At 38.9% G+C, this 18959-nt stretch overlaps 1 protein-coding gene across 2 annotated transcripts; it reads right to left on the bottom strand.

Annotated features, from left to right (window-relative positions):
- Positions 1-3682: 3682 nt before the first annotated feature.
- On the bottom strand, positions 3683-11813 carry galr1b (galanin receptor 1b). Of its 2 annotated transcripts, none has more exons than XM_062471327.1 (4): positions 11663-11813; positions 11411-11482; positions 10010-10075; positions 3683-4043 (listed from the first exon to the last, which is right to left on the bottom strand). In XM_062471327.1, exons 1-4 carry the CDS (start codon positions 11753-11755, stop codon positions 3726-3728), a joined length of 549 nt encoding a protein of 182 aa, XP_062327311.1. In that variant the 5' UTR covers positions 11756-11813; the 3' UTR covers positions 3683-3725. The 2 variants fall into 2 exon arrangements, with proteins under 2 accessions (XP_062327311.1, XP_062327310.1); XM_062471326.1 differs by having other exon boundaries at positions 11090-11482.
- Positions 11814-18959: the final 7146 nt, after the last annotated feature.

An 18959-nucleotide genomic window follows, 5' to 3' on the forward strand; every position in this document is an offset into this window, starting at 1 on the left:
GTCGTGGGTAAGTCACATGATCCAGGCTCGTCTAATAAACGTAGTCAACCCTTTTTCATTGTCGTGCAACTCTTTCTGGCCTCTGACTGACAGATTTCATCCTATCAACATGTCTTGCCTAAAATGCAGTGCAACCCTCTAACACAAAGTGTACATATGTTTTAGATTTTTTATTTGATTTCTTTTTATTATAAAAAAAACTGTCAAATTGAACCATTTAATTCTGAGCTCTAGATTTGCATCCTCTTATTACTCAAGAGTGGCCATCATTACATAGCTTTGTTTAGGCCATCTGTGTCCCTGAATCTCTGAGGGGATCCAACTATCTTTTAAAATGACATAAGTAGCCTGGTAAACAAGCAAAGCCATTAGAGCCAAGCAGCTCAAACAGACGCAGAATCATAGAATTAGCCTGTTACCCAGCTAAGAGTCTCAAGTGTTACTCCAACACCACTTATAAGTGCAAATGAAACGGCTATAAGTAAGAAACAAGTGTGGCACAGGTGTGGGAGTCTTAAGATTTTGAGAAATTACCTAATAATTGGATGCCCCCTATTCATGACACTTCTATAAACACGTCACACTAAGGTGCTAAAAAGCTGATGCTTGGCAAGATACTGTATTGTAGCTTGTAAGATAATTTAGGGGTATCGTACACACAGTAAATGAAACCATTTCCAGCCAGATCTGCGTAGTTTCTGGAATCTGCACGTATGCACCACAAAAGATGTATGGGAATGGAACAAGCAACATATAATTCAAAAGTGTAAAATAAGAACCCAATTATATCTCAAGACATTCTGTGGAGAAGTTCATGAGACACAGGAAATACCATCAGTCTTGTTAGTGAGCTAAGATAGGCATAGCACCCACCGTTTTTACTGGATAAGGGCATCATGTTGAACTCCATGACAACATCACTGCAGGTGCATTACTTGTGGTGTAGTACGGTGGCATGGTGCACTTTAGCATCATGGTAAGAAGGTCCTGGGTTCCAAGGTCCAATCGATTCCCGCTTGGTGGTCAGGAGGCGTCACGGATGAGTGCTTGGGGATGGACCCAAGAGCAAGGAGACAAGCAGGCAGGATCCAGGAAAACAAAGACTTTACTTCAAAAAGGGAGCACGGCAGGAAAACTCACAAAGACACCAATAAGGAATGATAAGGACTCACAAATTAAGCAAACATATATACAGGGCAGGGTAATCACACATGGACAACATCTGGGGTGATTGGAATGAGACACAGGAGGTGCAGGGAGCCAGGAGAGAGAGAGAGAGAGAGAGAGAGAGAGAGAGAGAGAGAGAGAGAGAGACCAGGACCGGAACACACACCCAGTGAGACAGACAGAACACAGGAAGGACAGGAAAAACCAGGGTCTCAACTAAACATTAACAGTGGCCGTGACAGGTGAGCTATCTCCTGAGCCTTTCTGTGAGGAGTTTACATGTTCTCCCTGTGCTCACATGGGTTTCCTCTGCAAAGAACCCTAATATAAAAACGTGCAGAACCGATTGCTCACCTTCCCATGTCCCTGGCCAGCACATGGCTGAGCACTGCTACTAGCTTCCCTCAGAGGAAGGATAAAAGGATGGGAGAAAAGCTAAAGGAGAATTTCATCAGGGGACACTTTAATGTGTGTGTGTTTTGGTGTTGTTGCTGCATGCAGACGTGTGTTAATTGCAAGATCAATAAAGATTTATTCTTCTTTTGAAAGACAGATTATATTTTTAGGCTCAAGGTAAAAGCATGAATCATCAGTCAATTTGTCTTGTTATTAATAGCTGCCTAATGAATAATCAAGCCGATTCCATCAAAAAACAAGATTCAAAGAAACCTACCAGCTGAGAAGATATACATTGTATTGTAATGAGAAATGCACCAAATATCTCAGTCACATCTGAAACCAACATCAAACTGAAATGAAACATGTAAGGGTGTAGCTCAGTGGTTAGAGCACTTGGCTGCAGATCAAGTGGTCATAGGTTAAAATATCCCTCTGTACTCTACATCACTTTGGATAAAAGCATCTGCTAAATTATTATAACATTATTTTTCACTAGCTGATGAAACAACCAACAAGTGACACACCTGAGTTAGACAAAACAACACATTTTTCATTGACTCAAACACTCCACTTGAAATAAAAGCAGATGAATATTTAAAAAACTGTCACTATCATGTAGTTTCTCTTGAGACATCAACTCAGTTTTCCAATATTGTTTAACTACATGCTCTTATGGTTCTTCCCTTTGGCACTTACTTTGGTTGTTCACAATGTGTGCTTCATGTTTTGGCTACTCGCAATGTTTTGTGGCTATCTTGTTGTTATGATCAGTGACCTATGCACTTTGTAAAGCTCTCTCTTGGAAGTCGCTTTGGATAAAAGCATCTGCTAAATGAATAAATATAAATGTAAATGTAAAAAACACAAGTACAATTTTTAAATATTGTTCTCAAATTTTAGTTAATGATTGGTGGTCCACAACGACAAGTTTTTAGTGAATATTAAAAAATGAACAGGGGGAATATTTCCTACTTGCAATTGCTTACTTGAATTAAGTCACTCCAACACGCCAAATATATTTTTCAAACTTTGCCAATGTTCCTTTGCCTGTCGGCCACCATTTGTCTGTAAAGGCAAAACCTAAAATCAATCCCCCAAATTCTGGCCATATTTCAAACACACGGATATGTGGTACAGCGAGTGGCACATATTGAATAAAACAGACCAAACAGCAATCTTCTGCACAAGCAAGTTCTATAAACATGAAATAAATAAGCAGTAAACATTGAAAAACAGTTCAGTTCAACAAAGCACAACAACAAGCAGTGGCAAAATGTAAACATCAAGTGATTCTCATTGGAAAGTCTTGGCTTGTCACATTAGAATCAGAACATTACAAGATTCACAAGAATTTAAGCCTTGATATATATACACACTGTATACTGTACATTACTTGATCATATTTTGAAACGTCAACATGAAAACAGTCATTAAGAGAGAAAGTCATTAGGACAATTTCAAGCCAATTATGACAGAAACAAGGTGTTTGTAAAGGATTACCAGGGGGCTGGACAAGACAGTATAGAAAGTATAGAAATGTGCTACTGCTTGGCAGCGACAAGTTTGTTTTCAGTGAGGATGCGCCCAGACAAAGCAGTGAACCCGGTTTACATAAAAAAACAAAAAAATAGTTTTGTGTCAGTCTTTGGAAGTTTGTATAATCTCGCTCTTAGTACGTACTCGTCTTGGAGCCTGAAAGATGCACAGGGAGGAGGACAATGTCAGTGGTACAACTCCATGTCTTGTTTTGTCCATGGGCTCAAGAAAAAAAAAATTCATGCGGAAGACTTCTACGAGCTAAGTGTTGACAACAGGATAACAGAAACAAGGTTTCAACGTTTCAAATTTCTGCAAAGTTTTATCACAGAAATTGACACAATCTGAAAGACATATATAAATGGCTGGACAAAGCAATCGATAAATCCAGTAGTACAGAATGAATGTATACACATGGTAAAATAGTCCCATGTATAAGTAAACATATTAGTTTAATAAATCTATATCTAGATATTTGCTACTGACAGATTTTCAGAATCAGAAATTATCTATACAAATATATCATATTGTATATTATTTATACAAATGTGTATGTCATAATACTGACACAATACTTGATTTAAAGATCACAATTTCAAATATTCTACTTTGTCTACACCTGCTCACATGTTGATGATGGAGTGGGTAGTAGAGAAGTTCTCCATGCGAATGCGTACCACCTTCTCCACAGGGGGAGGGGGGTAGAGAAAATGGCAGGTGAAGACTTGTCGACAGGCCTTTCGGAAGTTCTCAGACAGAAAGGCGTAGAGGATAGGGTTAACACAGGAGTTTCCGTAAGCCAGGCAGTGAGAGATGATGCGGAAGGCGAATGAGGCGTCGTTCAAGGGGAAAATGCCAAACTCCACCCACATAGCAATGATATGGTGAGGCATCCAACAAATCAAAAAGGCTGTCACCACAAGTAGGACCGTCTGAGCAGTCTATAGGACAGGGTAGGAGAAAGATGAAGTTAGGGAAGTACAGTATGTTATTAACTACATGCACCTCATGTCAGTGGTAAAATTACAAGGAGGAAAGCCAGGTAGTGACTGTACTATGTAGTTTTACAGTTTTTTCCATGTACCTATTGATTTAAAATAACACATGCAGAAAATGCATAAATGAGTTGAAACAACAAAACAAATTTTCGCAATAATTGATCCTTGAGAAGATTGTTTCTTCATTATTTGTATGTAATCTGTAATATTTTTGATAATTTAGCTAAAAATAAGTCTCTGTGACATTGGGTCTTGTTGACTGTTGCTAGGTGATGCTTGGCGTAAGTAAATAAATTGGGGCAGAATGGATGGTGCTCTGTTGTAAAAGGAATTGATGGCTCACTTCACAACTAGGTATTGAAACATTCCTTACTTACAGTATGTGTGCCAATTAAGGCTTTGAGTGGAAAAAAGGGTTTCCATTAAGAATGGACAATCCTAGATTTACATAAACCCCTTTAAATGTGACGGCTTCAATAAAAAAAAATTGAATGCTCTGAAAAAAGTCAATTGAAGCAATTTAAGTGTGTACAATGATTTCCTACCATAACAGTGATGAGGAATGCTGAGAGGTTAAGTCTTTCAAAAACGCAAATGTCCCCAATATCAGGCAGTGATATCAGGCTGTTTTCAGCATGAACACTGTTCCAGTACACATCTCACTCGAATGTAATCGTTTTTATTTTTTTTATTGAGCAATTAGTTCTTATTACATTCTTTATCTAAATTGAAATGTTCTCAAATTCTTAATCCAGTCTGCAATAAAGAAAGGGAACGGATGCATTTCTATTTTGTGTGATACAGTATTATGGCCTTTGTGACAATTGTTCTAAATACTTCTAAATGACTCAAGTGTGATGTGAGCAGCTGATGTAAATGTTTCATTAGAATTCAGACAGGCAAGATTAAGTGCAACAATATGATCTGCATTGCACAGTACAGAGATAAGAGAGATCTCATTGATCGCTTGAGTATTACTTCAATAACTACTATTTATCTTTGGGTAAAATTCAAAATAAAATTGCGTGTGATAACCACAAATTGTGGCAGAAATTTTGCTGTAAACCAAGTTTCATATTTACTAATGGATAAACAGTCTGGGCCAATGCACTATTAGAAATGGACTGTGAAACTGAGATAATGTTTGACTGTATGGATTTCTATCTGACAGATTTATTTGCTAGTGATTGTCTAAACAACACCAGCTCTATTGGTTTCCTTCATACTCAGTTCACACAGTCAACTCCAAAACACTCCAGTACCTTCTGTTCACTTATTTAACTTATTCCAGTACCAGGACCAATAAGTACCAACAACTAATGGAGACTTCCATAAACACACTGCCAGTCACCTTCACACTCTCAGCTCTAAACAAGCTAATCTAGTCTGGACAAGGTGAGGCAGGGGCACTTGCATACACACTGAACTGTACACACAAACTACATTCAGTACTTTACACACACAAAAGATACATCTGTGTAATTACCTTTCCCTCAGACTAACTGTTGTAATTATTGTAATTTCCTCCTCCTGGCACAATGCACCAAGCACTCTGTTGGGTCTATGTAAAGGGCACAAATATCCTTGTTCTGTCTGGCCTGGTGGCGTGTTGAACAATGTTTGTCTGCAACGTGATGGAGCCCTCTCGTCTTTTTCTCCAAACAGCGTCCAGTTGGCCAGCTTTTTTTCCACCACATACAAATACAACAGTATTTGTAAAGTGAGAATAAAGGGCTAAGATAATCTTATATTAAGGACTTTTAAAGATGAGGAAGATATTTTTGAAAAGCAGTTTTGCCTGTGCCTTTACTGCCTGGTATATAATCAGAATGAAAGTCATCTTGTTATAAATTATAAAAATGTAAGGTGACTACAAAAGTCAGAAAAAAATTCTGATCATCACAAGATCCAATAACTGACTCACAGTACAGTGTTTTCAATGTAAAAGTCTGTCCTTATGCTGTGGGAAAGTTATTTTTACACTCATATATCATTGAGAGAGGAATAATTAAAGCAGCATGTAACCAAGGTAGTAATACATATGACTGCTACTTTGTGTTGTGACAGAAAGCCTTCTCCTTGACACCCTGATGTTTGTGTGTTAGGTGCCCACACACATCATTAGCTACAACTATGTATAAACAGATCTGCTTGTGAATCATTGTACAAAGACACACACACAGACATACACACACTTTCTGTCATGTCTGCCAATGTTATGTCATGAAATAAACCATGACACTATACCTCTTACGAGAGAAATCTAGGCCTACTAACTGTTTAGAGAAGGAGTCCACTCTTGTGTGTCTGATGATATTATACCAACATTGAATAACATGATCTCATACAAGGTGCCCATTTACACTCCCTCTCTGTAGATTTCCCTCTGGAGACGCTGAAATGCGAAGACACTGAATATACCCCAGCATATGGGGAAAGTATTTCCTGAGGACAGATGGCAAAATGATGGTAGGATTATTACTGATGCTTGAACAGCTCGAGTCGGGGTTTGTGGATATGAGGTAGAGGAGTTAAATGAGTGTAATTAGTAAGTGCTTTAACTAAGGCACCAGATGTTTTGACTTACACTATGAACTTGTGCTGCATGTTTCCGACATTTGAAACAACAATAGTTCAGTCCTCAGCTCTCTTTGAAAGAACAATCCTTTTTATCTGTTGATTGGCTTAAAGGATTGGTCCGATTTTTGATTACCTTTGTGACCATCAGCTCCACTTCCAACCGCAATGATGAACAATAATGACTAGACTCTAAATGAGATGCTACTCAAACCAGGACAGTTACTGCATCACGTCCTCACGGGTGCATGACTGAAAGAAGAACAGAAGGAATGCCTCTGTGGTTGATTCCTATTCTTAGCTAAGGCCAATCCAAACATTGGACAGTACTGGTGTGTGTGTCTGTTCCTTGGTTCTCAGAACAGAGGGGCTCCCCCCTCCCTCTTAAATCCTCAGTAAGGAGCAGGTTTAAACTCTGTACTGTGCCATTTGAATTGCTGGTAGACAGGACTGAAAGTATAGAGTTAACCCCTTTCGATACTGAAGGTAGGCAATATCAAAGTTACACTAAGTCAACATAATTAAAAACAATAGTACATCATTATATGACATTTGCACCTCATTAATAATGCATCACGTCCAGCATAAGTGCAAGACACAAAATGTAGTTTAACTGGCAATAATTGGAGTAATCTACAGGTTATTGCCACATTGTAGGCCTAGAAAATAGCCTTACTTTCAAAACTAAAAGAACAAATAGCCTAACTCTGCGACAATATATGATCAATGATTATTTCAGATAAGATATAGGCAGTACTAAGTGTGAACATTTTCATATTGTCATTCAGACTGAGTATGCCAGTTAGGATGACAACTCAAGATGATAAGTTTAGTAATTAAAATAATTATGATGAGAATGGCAAATGGTGAAGGAACTCTACAGTGGGAAAGGTTAATCAGGCTTTTATTTGAACTTTGAATCACAAAGCCTTTTACTGGCCTGTTACTGGCCTTTTACTACCGTAACTATTTTTTTTTCAATCTTACGGTTGTGTGCCTTCTACCATAATATAGGATTTCACCTTGCTATTTGACAGGAATCAATTGCTAAGACAGGACAAAGGGCTTCATGAAGTGTTTTAAAGTTTAATCTAAAAATCCCAGCTAGCAACATTTACATGACAAAGCCATTCAGAACTCAAAATTGCTAAAGGAGTTGACAAACTTTATCTATTAATTAGAGTTAATTTCCATTCCCATTTGAATATATTTCACCTAGACCATTAAAATGCATGTGATTTCCTCTGAAAAACCTGCCCTTGCTTTGGGCAAACAGTTTTTGTACAATTTCAACAATTCAGTCATTTAGCAGACACTCTTAACAGGAATCGAACCGGTAACCTTCAGATTACTAGCCCGACTCCCTAACCACTCAGCCACCTGACTTCCCTTTTACAATGACATTAAAATACATTTTCCTTGCATTAAAATGACAAGCCATTTATGGTGTACAAGTGAGAAAAGGTTCCCGTTAAATCAATTAGGCAATTGAAAATGTTGAATGTTGTCAAAGTGGGAGACGGAAAATAAAATTTTCATTTACAAATGAAAGGAAAACGAACACTTAAAAGTTTTGCATGTCCTAAGTAACCATACATTTGAATAAATTAATGAAAGACAGTCATTTCAATTACTAATATAAGTGTAATGGAGCTGGCCACATTCTCATTTAATACCTGCAGCTTTCTTGGTGTTTTCTGCTGCATATTCTTTACTGTCACTGACAGTTCACATGCATACTTTAGCAAACATCTGCAGAAAATATGCAGGCAAAAAATCATGGTTAAATGAATAATGTGTCTTGTTCCAGTTAATAGCAACACCATAGTCAATAATTACACTTTTATGGTTTTCACCTTGAGGAGTTAACAGCGTCATTCAAGGTAATGACCAAGGAAGTACCTAGTGTTCAATTGGTTTTCATATTCAGCAACAACTCCTTGGTATAGTCTTATTCAGGTAGGTTTGCTAGAAACTCTGTTTATAATTTACATATCAATGTCTCTATAACGGGGCAATCTAACTGCATGCTTTCCCTCCCAGCAATACACTTAATTCCAGTAAACAATAGCTGATAAACAGAAGTAGGCGTCACTAATGCAAAGTAGAATGTGCTTCTGCACTGGCACTGTGAAGTGGTGACGTAAGATGTCCGCTCTTATATTTCTATAGTTTATACTGGCTTCTCACAAGTCCATCTATAGATAAAATCATTATCCTTCTTTGCGTGAGCTTCACCATAAACGACAGCAGATAAACAGTTTTAAGGTCAAAGTTGGGTTGCCATAGATACTGATCTGTGCATCCCATCCTACATGTGAAAACAGGTCCTCTCCCCACATTTGGGACTCGTTTAATCTCATCGCCCTCATTGCTGTCCTTGCTACCTGTGTCAGCGCGCTGGTAGAAAGGGAAGGAAATCCTAACAACGTGTTATCTGTGTTTTACTCTCACAAAAACTTTGTTATTTCTCCCTTCTTGCTATGTTTTTCTCCTCAACAGCAAACAAGGTACTCTGTAGCCATTAGTAACAGTGCAGGTGGTCTATTAAAAGACATTTAGTTAGGGGAGACCACTGCTCGGCTGATGGGAGAGAGCAACAGTGGTAATAAAGAACCAGAGTTGCTGCTGAAAAAATATTGCAATTAAGGCCAAATTATCACAGGATGTATTATGTTGATATAAATAACATAAAAACGTAGCATAGCAGGTTTGGACTATATTCCATGTAGATTTGGTGAACTATCACTACAGCCCTCTGTCATCAGGGGTAATGTTTGCATTAAATGGCACAGTACTGAAGTATATTTTCATATGCTTATAATAACACTACAGTATGTCTAGCCAAATGGTTTGTTTTTCATTGATCATTCTGATTCTCCATCAAACGCTAAGTTGGATGTACCATAATATCTTCATTTACACTGTACTGCACAGACAGTACTTGCAAAATTAACTTTGAACCCTTTTACAGGCAGCATTTGTGAAAGAAACTTTGGACCCTCATCCTACCATAACAGTCTGTAAAGTACAGTGTCATAATCCAAGCCAAGGAACGCACATCATTGCTTCTATGACGCAATATTAAGTCCTCATATAAACAAAGTGCCAATTGAGTTCCCATATTAGTCAAATACTGTAGCTACTGAATGATAACATTTTTTTTTTTACTAGTAAAACAGCAATACAAACTATGACCACAGGTGGTTTCATAGAAGTCAAGATTACAGCTACTGGATGAGGTCAATTTACACCTAATTTTTAAGTGAAGTCTATTTCAACAGCATACTTTCCTCCATAGTGAATTTTAACAATTCTAAATAACCTCATACCTTTCGTTTTGAACGTTCTGATTTCTTCGACATATTCTTCATCTTGTTATGAAGATGGAACAACACCTAAAAGAAGCACACATTATTTTCATGGCAATCTTTTATATTATTATAATAATAGATCACTACACAGCACATGACAGTGCAAATGCTGACAACTATAGATGCAATAGGAGTACCCCAAGAATATGACATGCTGATAAAGTCTGTGTTTGAGTGCTGAGGTCAGGGGGGGGGGGGGGGGGGTGGCGGCGTGTGTGTGGCGGGGACCCTGTAGAGACATGGTCGCCCGACCATGTAGAGACAGAAATGACATGCTGTCGTGTAAATAAGATAAATAACATAAGGCCATTTAGTTTGTTTAATAAAAGAGCAATCTATAGACCTGTTTTATAGGAAAGGTAACCTTAAATTACTTATTTTGTTTTGACATTGATTACAATATGTTTGTCTTAGAATGCATGGCAAAGCCCATTAGTGAATTGAACAGTCTATAACTGCCAGACTCTAATGAGTACTGCTGTGAATATGTCACACAATTAATGAGACTGCATTTTCTGAAACGGGCATACAAATTAAACTGCTTTTGTATGGATAACTCAAATCAGTACAGTTATGCAGATGTGAGTGTGTAAGTGTATATGGATATATCATTTACATTTAGCAAACGCTCTAATCCAGAGTGATTTAGAGTAAGTACAGGGACATTCTCCCCGAGGCAAATAGGGTTAAGTGCCTTGCCGAAGGACACAACGTCATTTCCACGACCGGGAATCGAACCAGCAAACTTCTGATTAATAGCCTGACTCCCTAACCGCTCAGCCATCTGTCTCCCAACAACAATCTGCCAATTTGCATAATTATGCGTTAAAACAAAATGTAATGAACGTTGACTTCTAAAGCCACCCCTAAGTACATTGTTGGGGTAGACTGGTTTGAATGCAGTCAACACAAATCTCATACTGATTATCAAAAGTACAGAACTTGGCACTTTCAAACTGATAGTATATGCATAATGTACAGCTAATGGCCTGCAGCCTTGGATTCAGATTCAAAATGCTCCGTGAAAAGTTGTCTTACCTTTGCATAGCAGCATATTATTAACACCAAAGGTAATAGGTAACCTATTACTAATATTGTCAATTTGTATGTGTGTTTGGAAACACCGGAAACCCAGATTTCCCAACAAAAAGAACTGTTTGGTGCATCCTGGTGGTTAGTCAGTATTTGGTGTTGAGCGACTGGCACTGCGAAGATGAATGACAGCGACCAAATGGCACAAACCCCTATCAAAGCATTTCTCTTGTTGCGAATGCAGGGAGACTTTTTGGAGTGCACCACGGCAATATATCTGTCCACTGACATTGCCACGAGCGTGAAGATGCTAACAAGCATGCTCACCGTCACAAAATAGTGCACAGATTTACACAAAAAGGCTCCAAATATCCATTCTGGCAGGGAGTAAATAGTTGCCTGAAACGGGACACAAAAAAGTAGGAAACTCAGGTCAGCAATGCTGAGATTCAGGATGAAAATATTTGTAGTACTTCTCGAGCGCCTTGACTTGATTTTTCCAATTACAATCATGACCAGCGTGTTGCCAACAATTCCAAGGAAAAATATACACCCGAAAACCACTGGAACAATGACAACCTCGGGGCCAACTTGATTCTCGTTGGCATCTATCGTCCGGTTCGTGTCCAATGGTCCCGACCAGATGAACGTTTCATTCGTCGGCCAATGCATGGTTCCACGCTCGCGCTCGGGCAGAAGTTAGAAAATACCAGCGGTCTTATCTCCGGTGAAAGCGGTGACTGTGCCCAGATCCAACCCACGCATATTAGTGGCACATCAGGCTATCTACCACGCACATCAGGCTATCTACCACGGTCAGGCTTAAGAGCTGCCGAAAAGCTCACTAAGCATTACTTTATTATAATTCATTTTTGAGAAAGTTGTATTATACATACCAGCAGAGCAACATATCTCAGCCTGGTGCTGTAAACATTTTGAATGGTGAATCATTGTCAATGCGCTGAAATGAGACAGGTGTCGTGCAAGGACTTCCCCTGGCCGCGGAAGCGCGCGTGCCCTCAAAGTTTAACTGCTGCACTTCGAATTCAACTCTTAAAAGGAACAAACAGCGACGTGGAAGACTGGACAAGGTTTTCCATAGTAACAAAAAAACTGTATGTATTCGTTTATTTGTCTGTTACATTAAGGCGATGTGAATAGTTTATTGCGTCGTTTAGTATTGTGGATTAATCGACAGTGTCATATGGAACTTTGGAAAACACTGTCGATTAACACATGCACCTACAGGCCGACTGATATGTGACTCGACATCACATGGAGGTTTATGAACAATATTTTTTCCTTTTATCTAAGCTAATTCCATCTGTCCATTCTCTGCGAGGGCACGTTTGACAAGGACCCCGTCTTTGCTAACCCGTCCCTCCCTGCCCTATAACGTGATTTGTGTTTTAATTGGGTGTGCTTTGCCATCGGCAAGGGCACAACCTTTGTTCTCTCACATATATATTATTGGGTGTGCTTTGCCTTCGGCAAGGGCACAACCTTTGTTCTCTCACATATATATTATTCTTCTTCTTTTCCCAACCCTAAAATAACTTGAATCTTTGCACTACATTGACAACGTCGGTGTCAAAATGTTTGTCTTGGTCTTGATTGAGTTGCTTGTATTCGCGCGAACGTTCCGTTTGACGGGTTAGGTTTGATTTAAGTTTTTGTGTCGAAATGTGAAGCTATAACGATGGCTAACTTGCTAGCCACAGTCAATAGGTGCATTCGACATGAACTGACTTCATGCAGCGCTGCAGCCGGCTGCAGGCGGCTGATTTGAAACAGTGAATTCTGGTTAGACTTGTTGTCCGATTTGAGACGGCGCCGAGGCTAGGTCACTGTGACGTAGCCATCAAAGTACCGTGAGATCGAGAACTGCCGGCTGTGTAGCCGAGCGCATTTTCTCAAGAGCAACTGCAAGGGTTCTAATGACGACACAGCTATTTCATGATTGGCCAGACTCACACACGACAACTTTGACGCATGTTTTGTAATTATTCTGACACCTTCAGTTTCGCCAACTCTCAAATCCGGACCAAACAGTTTAATTGAATAAAAAATGTGTTGAAGAAAGGGTTTTAGTCCGCCTCTTCACTAACGGAAAGACTAAGTTTAATTATAAATAAAGTAAAGTAAGCAAACAGCGCTTGATCGGCCATGACTGACGTCAACGCAGCAAACCACGAGAAGCTGGAATGTCCGACTTTACAGAGCCGCTTTCAACTCCTCCCCGACTGCAAGCGGCTACTCTCGCCGGTAGTTTCATGCAGCCGCAGTCCATGTCGAACGCACCTATTAGTTTAGCAGCTCGTTAACTTCTGGGAGATAGCTAAGCTAACTGCTTTACTGCAAGGCAGCTGAACAAACGCCACAAGCAAAGAGGCCAGGGTGATAACTATTTACTAATTGTCCTTTGTGATATGACACACAATTGTGAAATGTAATGTACAATATAAGCTGATATTATTAAGGAAGTACATCTACTTTCGGAAACAGTAGTCTACTATTTCACTGACGTATTAGCATCATGACATTGGCCTCTGTTGCCCGGGCAACACATACTACAGTGGTCTATGGTCTATAAACTGATCTAGCATTGATCAGTTTACAAGTTTTCCTCCATGAATAAAACCTATTTTAACAGCACTTTAGCAGCACATCACCACACTTACCCTCAAATGAAAAGGTGCAGACTCTTGAAGGATTTAGCTTGAGCCTTTCAGTGACTTCTTAGACCAAAATGCATTCCTCCAAATATGCAGATATAAAAGCCCAGTAACTGTGTGTGCTGGGTCTCAGCTCACCTGTTCTTTTTTTGGGAGGACAAAAGAATCTTTTCCATAGAGATCTCAAGCTTTGGTGCCATTTTGGATAGTGACTTGCAGCCCCATGAAGAATATCAACCTATTTCTGATGCTTGCTGCATATTAAAGAATGGAAGTTTATTGAAGCCCCTGTCACCAGAACATGGATTTGTCAAGACAGTTGCGGGTCTCACCCTATCCCACCCCTAGCTTTCTTAATTCTTCCATGTTGGAGGCTAGGAACATTTCTTTATTTTTTGGTGCTTCTGTAACAAAGGTGATCCAGTGATCATGCTGAGGTGATAATGGGAAACAATAAACTAAGAAAGGACCAAAGGACTTAGCTTCAAGCTAATGTTCAAGCTTTGAGATTTTATTCGGTGGGCTTAGGCAGTCTTCATGTAATAAGACTGCATATTTGCACCTTCAGTCTTCTGCATAATCCCTTTCTTTTCAAACCAAAACACGGTATGTGATAACAATTTACTAAAGAGTAGGGATGATACAGCATTTATAAAGGATTCATTGAATGAATCGTTCAATACCAAAAATGTTTTCAAATATGTTAATCTCCATTTAATTAGTGACTCAGTCACTTCACTGTACTTCACTTAGTTTAGAATAGGTTTATAGGGTTAGGAATAGGTTAGTATGTGTATTTAGGGTGTAGTTTATTGTATTATTTCTATTTATCTATTGTGCTACTGTTTATATAGTAATTCTACAGACGGGCTGCACTACACTGTTTCATTAACAATGGATTATGTCTCAAATATCAAACATGCATAACATTTATATAAACAGTTCCATAGCTTTGTGTTACTTTTGTCACATACTCTAGCATCTAGTTATCATCTATTTATCCAATTAATAACAAAGGGCATTGTTTATTGTTTATTGTTAAAAGGATCCCCGTTAGCTGTCACCAAAGTGGGACAAGCTAATCTTCCTGGGGTCCAACAAAAAGAGAACAAATAAAAATTATTTAACAATGATCATGTAAAAGCAGAAACATTGTAGACATCATTATAAACATCACCAGAAATCACTCTGAACAAATCATTACAGCACTATATTCATTACTCCATTAATACAGTAAATATGTACATTCCCTCCTCACTACTGTAAATGGTGCATTCTCAGATGGTACCTGAAAGAGACTTTGCTATTAATTTTACGTATATCCAGTGGGCAATTATTCCAATGATTGATGGCACGATAAATAACTGTTCTCTTCAAAGCATTTGATTTTGGGCATGGTAACATCATCTGGCCATCATCAGCTGACCTAGTCAAATGAGAATGAACCTGATCACACCTAACAATTTCATTATATAAGAAAACTGGTTGAGAAAAAAAGACAGTGTTTCTGAAAAATGTAGTTGTATTGAAAACCAGCCTGTTCTCTACCGTTAACCATGAGAGTCGACGGTGCATACTGACAGTGTTTGTTGTTATGGGACAATGTCATACTAACCTAGCAGCTCTGTTTTGGGCAGTTTGTAATTTATTTAGTTGACCTTTAGATGTAGATGACCATACAGGTGCACAATAATCCAGGTGACATAAAATTAAAGATTTAGCCACCTGTCCCACAATGTGTGTAGGGACATAAGACATTTCCTCACCATAGAGACCACAACCCATCTTCTTTACTATGGTATCAATATGTTCTGCCCACGACAGCTGACTATCTATTATTGTGCCTAGTAATTTTACTTTATCTACCTGTTCTACAAATTGAATCTTTGTCACTGCATGAGTCAGAGTCTTTTATATACATGAATTGCAATCGACCGTCAAGCCTTCTGTGTGTCTGGTGTCTTCTTTGTGCATTCCACAAGTATCCTGCTGATGCCATTGGCAGGATTTTGGAATGGACGCACACTCATTTTCACAACAAGCAGTTTTGTGAGCATCATCTTGCTTTCACACTGAGTCACTCACTACTGAGAGCAGGTACATGCATTCATCACCAGCGTAGCTGTTTTTATCTGTCACTCTGTGTGCTACACCACATGCTCGTCCATGTAGAGGTAGTGAATAGTGTTCCTGTAGAGAGGAATTGCTCTGTTTAAAATGTTAGAGGTGACCCGCCTCAACCAATTTCTTGCCTATCACACCATATAGACAGGTCCATTTCCAGAGATGGACTGAGAAGTCAAGCCTAAAAAGCTATTAAGAACTTGAACCTGAAGGTGGACGTGTACTGCATTGCACAAACAACAGTAGCCTACTATACCATCTATACCTGTGGTGTTATGAGTGCTGGACCCATAACTGTTTCCATGACAACCAAGAACACAGCATGCACTTGACATTTGTCTTTTGCTCGTGGATCATTACCCTTTTAAGAGCGTTTTGCTGCCATACTTGCGAATGTCAGGCATGTTAACTGAAACTTATGAATTCAATGGGACTTAAAATGTGCTGGGAATCCATACTCTTCAAGGCCATCCTCATGTAGATACTTTAGAGCATGAGGTTTGTAGGATGATCACATCTCCCTTTAAGGCCTATCGCCTAATCATAATATCATGTTTTAGCTGACAAATGTGTATGAATTTGTTCACATGGAAAATATGTGAAATGAGCAATCATGTATAAAATAGATCCAACATCCTCTGTATAAGAGGTCAATACTGGATACTTAAACCAAACGCCAGTATACTGTATATTTGAGTCATATCTGAGGCATTCCCTCATTGTCTGTAAACCTTTTGAACCTAGAGTGTTAAAGTAAACTTTAAAAGAAAATGGTTGGCAACATAGAGGAGACACTGCACACTCACACTCATTCTTTTCTCTCAGCTTGCTTTAAAGGAGGACATCTTACAACACAGTTATCTTTAGCTTCTAGGATGCAAATCACATCCACCAACAGATTGTATGTTATAGCATTGTAAATAATTGTTTTGTTGAGGGGATAATGTATATATACAGTATAGATGTTATGTGTATACAGTATGTATTATGTACATACAGTATGTATACACAGTATACTATATGTATATAGTACATATGTCGGTATCTTGATAAATTATGGCACAACTGAAATAGAGACGAACCATTCCAATGACAGAATTGTTCACATCCTCCAGGCTTTCTCTGATTATATCTCATCATTCTTGGATTACTGTATTAGATACAGTTTCCTGAGTAACACTTTTCAAGTGGATTAGAATGACTAATTCAGAGAAGATTTAAAGTAGAGATATTTTTATCCTAGACTGTGATTGTACTGAGTGTATGGTGTATAATTGCAAGAGACAGTTCTAAAAGAGGAGAACTAGCTGAATGGCAGTTGCTGGAATGCATCCTGGAGTTGTTGAATTCCCAATGGCATTAGAGAGGTGATATGTTTTATATGTCAATGTAATGTAAGTATAAATTATATGCAAACTCCATCAACTCTAAAACAACTTAAATGTCTGTATTATCTTCCAAATTGGTCTTCCATATTGATATCATAAGGATGGCAAGAATAAATTGATTAACAGTGTGTCTAGAATGGACAGCTACCCATATAGCTTTGGACACCATCCCTTTGACCTACCACTCTAAATATCTATATTTCCTGCTCCTTCTACACTCTCCCTCTTCCTGTGTGACTATATTGACCCTGTGTTCATTGTAGCGCTCATCCACCCTGGATTTCAACTCCCATAATGAGAGCCAAAGCCACAGGAAGCCTAATGACTGCCCAATCACAGAGCAGACACGAGCTTGTCATTTATTTAACAAATGAGATATCCTCAGTGAAATTACACCCACACAGTGGGAGTTCACCTGAAAGATGAGCTAACCTTGAACGTTATCTCAGGAAAGAAGGCCGTGCCCACCCCTTGCAGCTGTGTCTATACCCAACAATCCCACTCCTGTCTTCAACTGCCCCTTTGGAATGGAAGGCATTGTTCTATATTGGTTGTTTTCAATGTTGATATTTAAAAATTATGCTTTGATGCTTTGATTTGAGAGTCTGATATCGGATTTGAGACGTTCTTCATAGCGAGGCCATGTGCTACATCAAAATGCATAGCACTGTAAATTCATTGGGTGTTTTGAACTTTATCATCCCACTAGAACTGGTAATCATCAAACTGTTCTTGATTATTGCAAAGTGGTTTTATTAATATGGATGTGTTACTGTAGACTGGACAAGCCAAAACGTGCTCCTATCCTGTTCGTTTGTGATCAACCAGTACTGTTGGTTTCATGAAACCTCAAGTGTTGGTATTTTCAAGAAAAATCTCTTCATGCTGGTGACATTTACCGCACTGTACAAAAGTCTTAAGCACTTTTTAAGAAAAAGAAGAGAAAGAATTCATCTAAAGTCTAAACATTTCCTCAACATTGCACTTTACTGCTACTGGCTGCACAAACACAGAAGACAACATATATTATAATTATATATACTGTATACAGTATAATATAATATAATGAAAATCATTTGTATGTAACAAATCTTGGGTACCTAAGACTTTTGCACTGTTCTGCAGAATAGACAACTGGTCCAAGCTCTCAAGGCTCCTCCTTCCATAGGGGCTGTCAGCATTTGGCCCCTTCCAACAAAGCTCACTGTGTCCTTTAATATACTGTATACTGTCACTAACAGATAATGAGAGAAATCAAGGATGTCTCGCTCTGTATTGTCCTCTGTTTTTTTGTTCACCACTGTGAGCAACCATACTGAGTCAACAGACAAATAGAATGAAGTTATGGTGGAATGGATGTGTTTTGCTACCAGGAGTTTAATATGGCCGCTCAATCATCATTCGGGGCTGTTCAGGGCTCAGGTGGGCTTTCTCCTGGACCTTTCTGTGTGGCGTTTGCGTGGTCTTCTCGTGCTCACAAGGGTTTTCTCCGTAAAAAAACTAACAAATTAAAACATACAGAACAGATCCGTCTCATGTCCCTGGCTAGGCAGGAGTTAAGCACTTGGACACTTGGACCTTGATGTGGTTGCTAACTGCTCCTGGCTGCCCTCGGAGGAAGGAGAACAGGATAGGACAATGCAGAGAAAAGATGTAATCAGTGGCCATTGCTGCATGCTGGTTTGTGTT

The sequence above is a fragment of the Osmerus eperlanus genome, chromosome 10 (genome assembly GCF_963692335.1).
Source record: "Osmerus eperlanus chromosome 10, fOsmEpe2.1, whole genome shotgun sequence".
NCBI lineage: Eukaryota > Metazoa > Chordata > Actinopteri > Osmeriformes > Osmeridae > Osmerus > Osmerus eperlanus.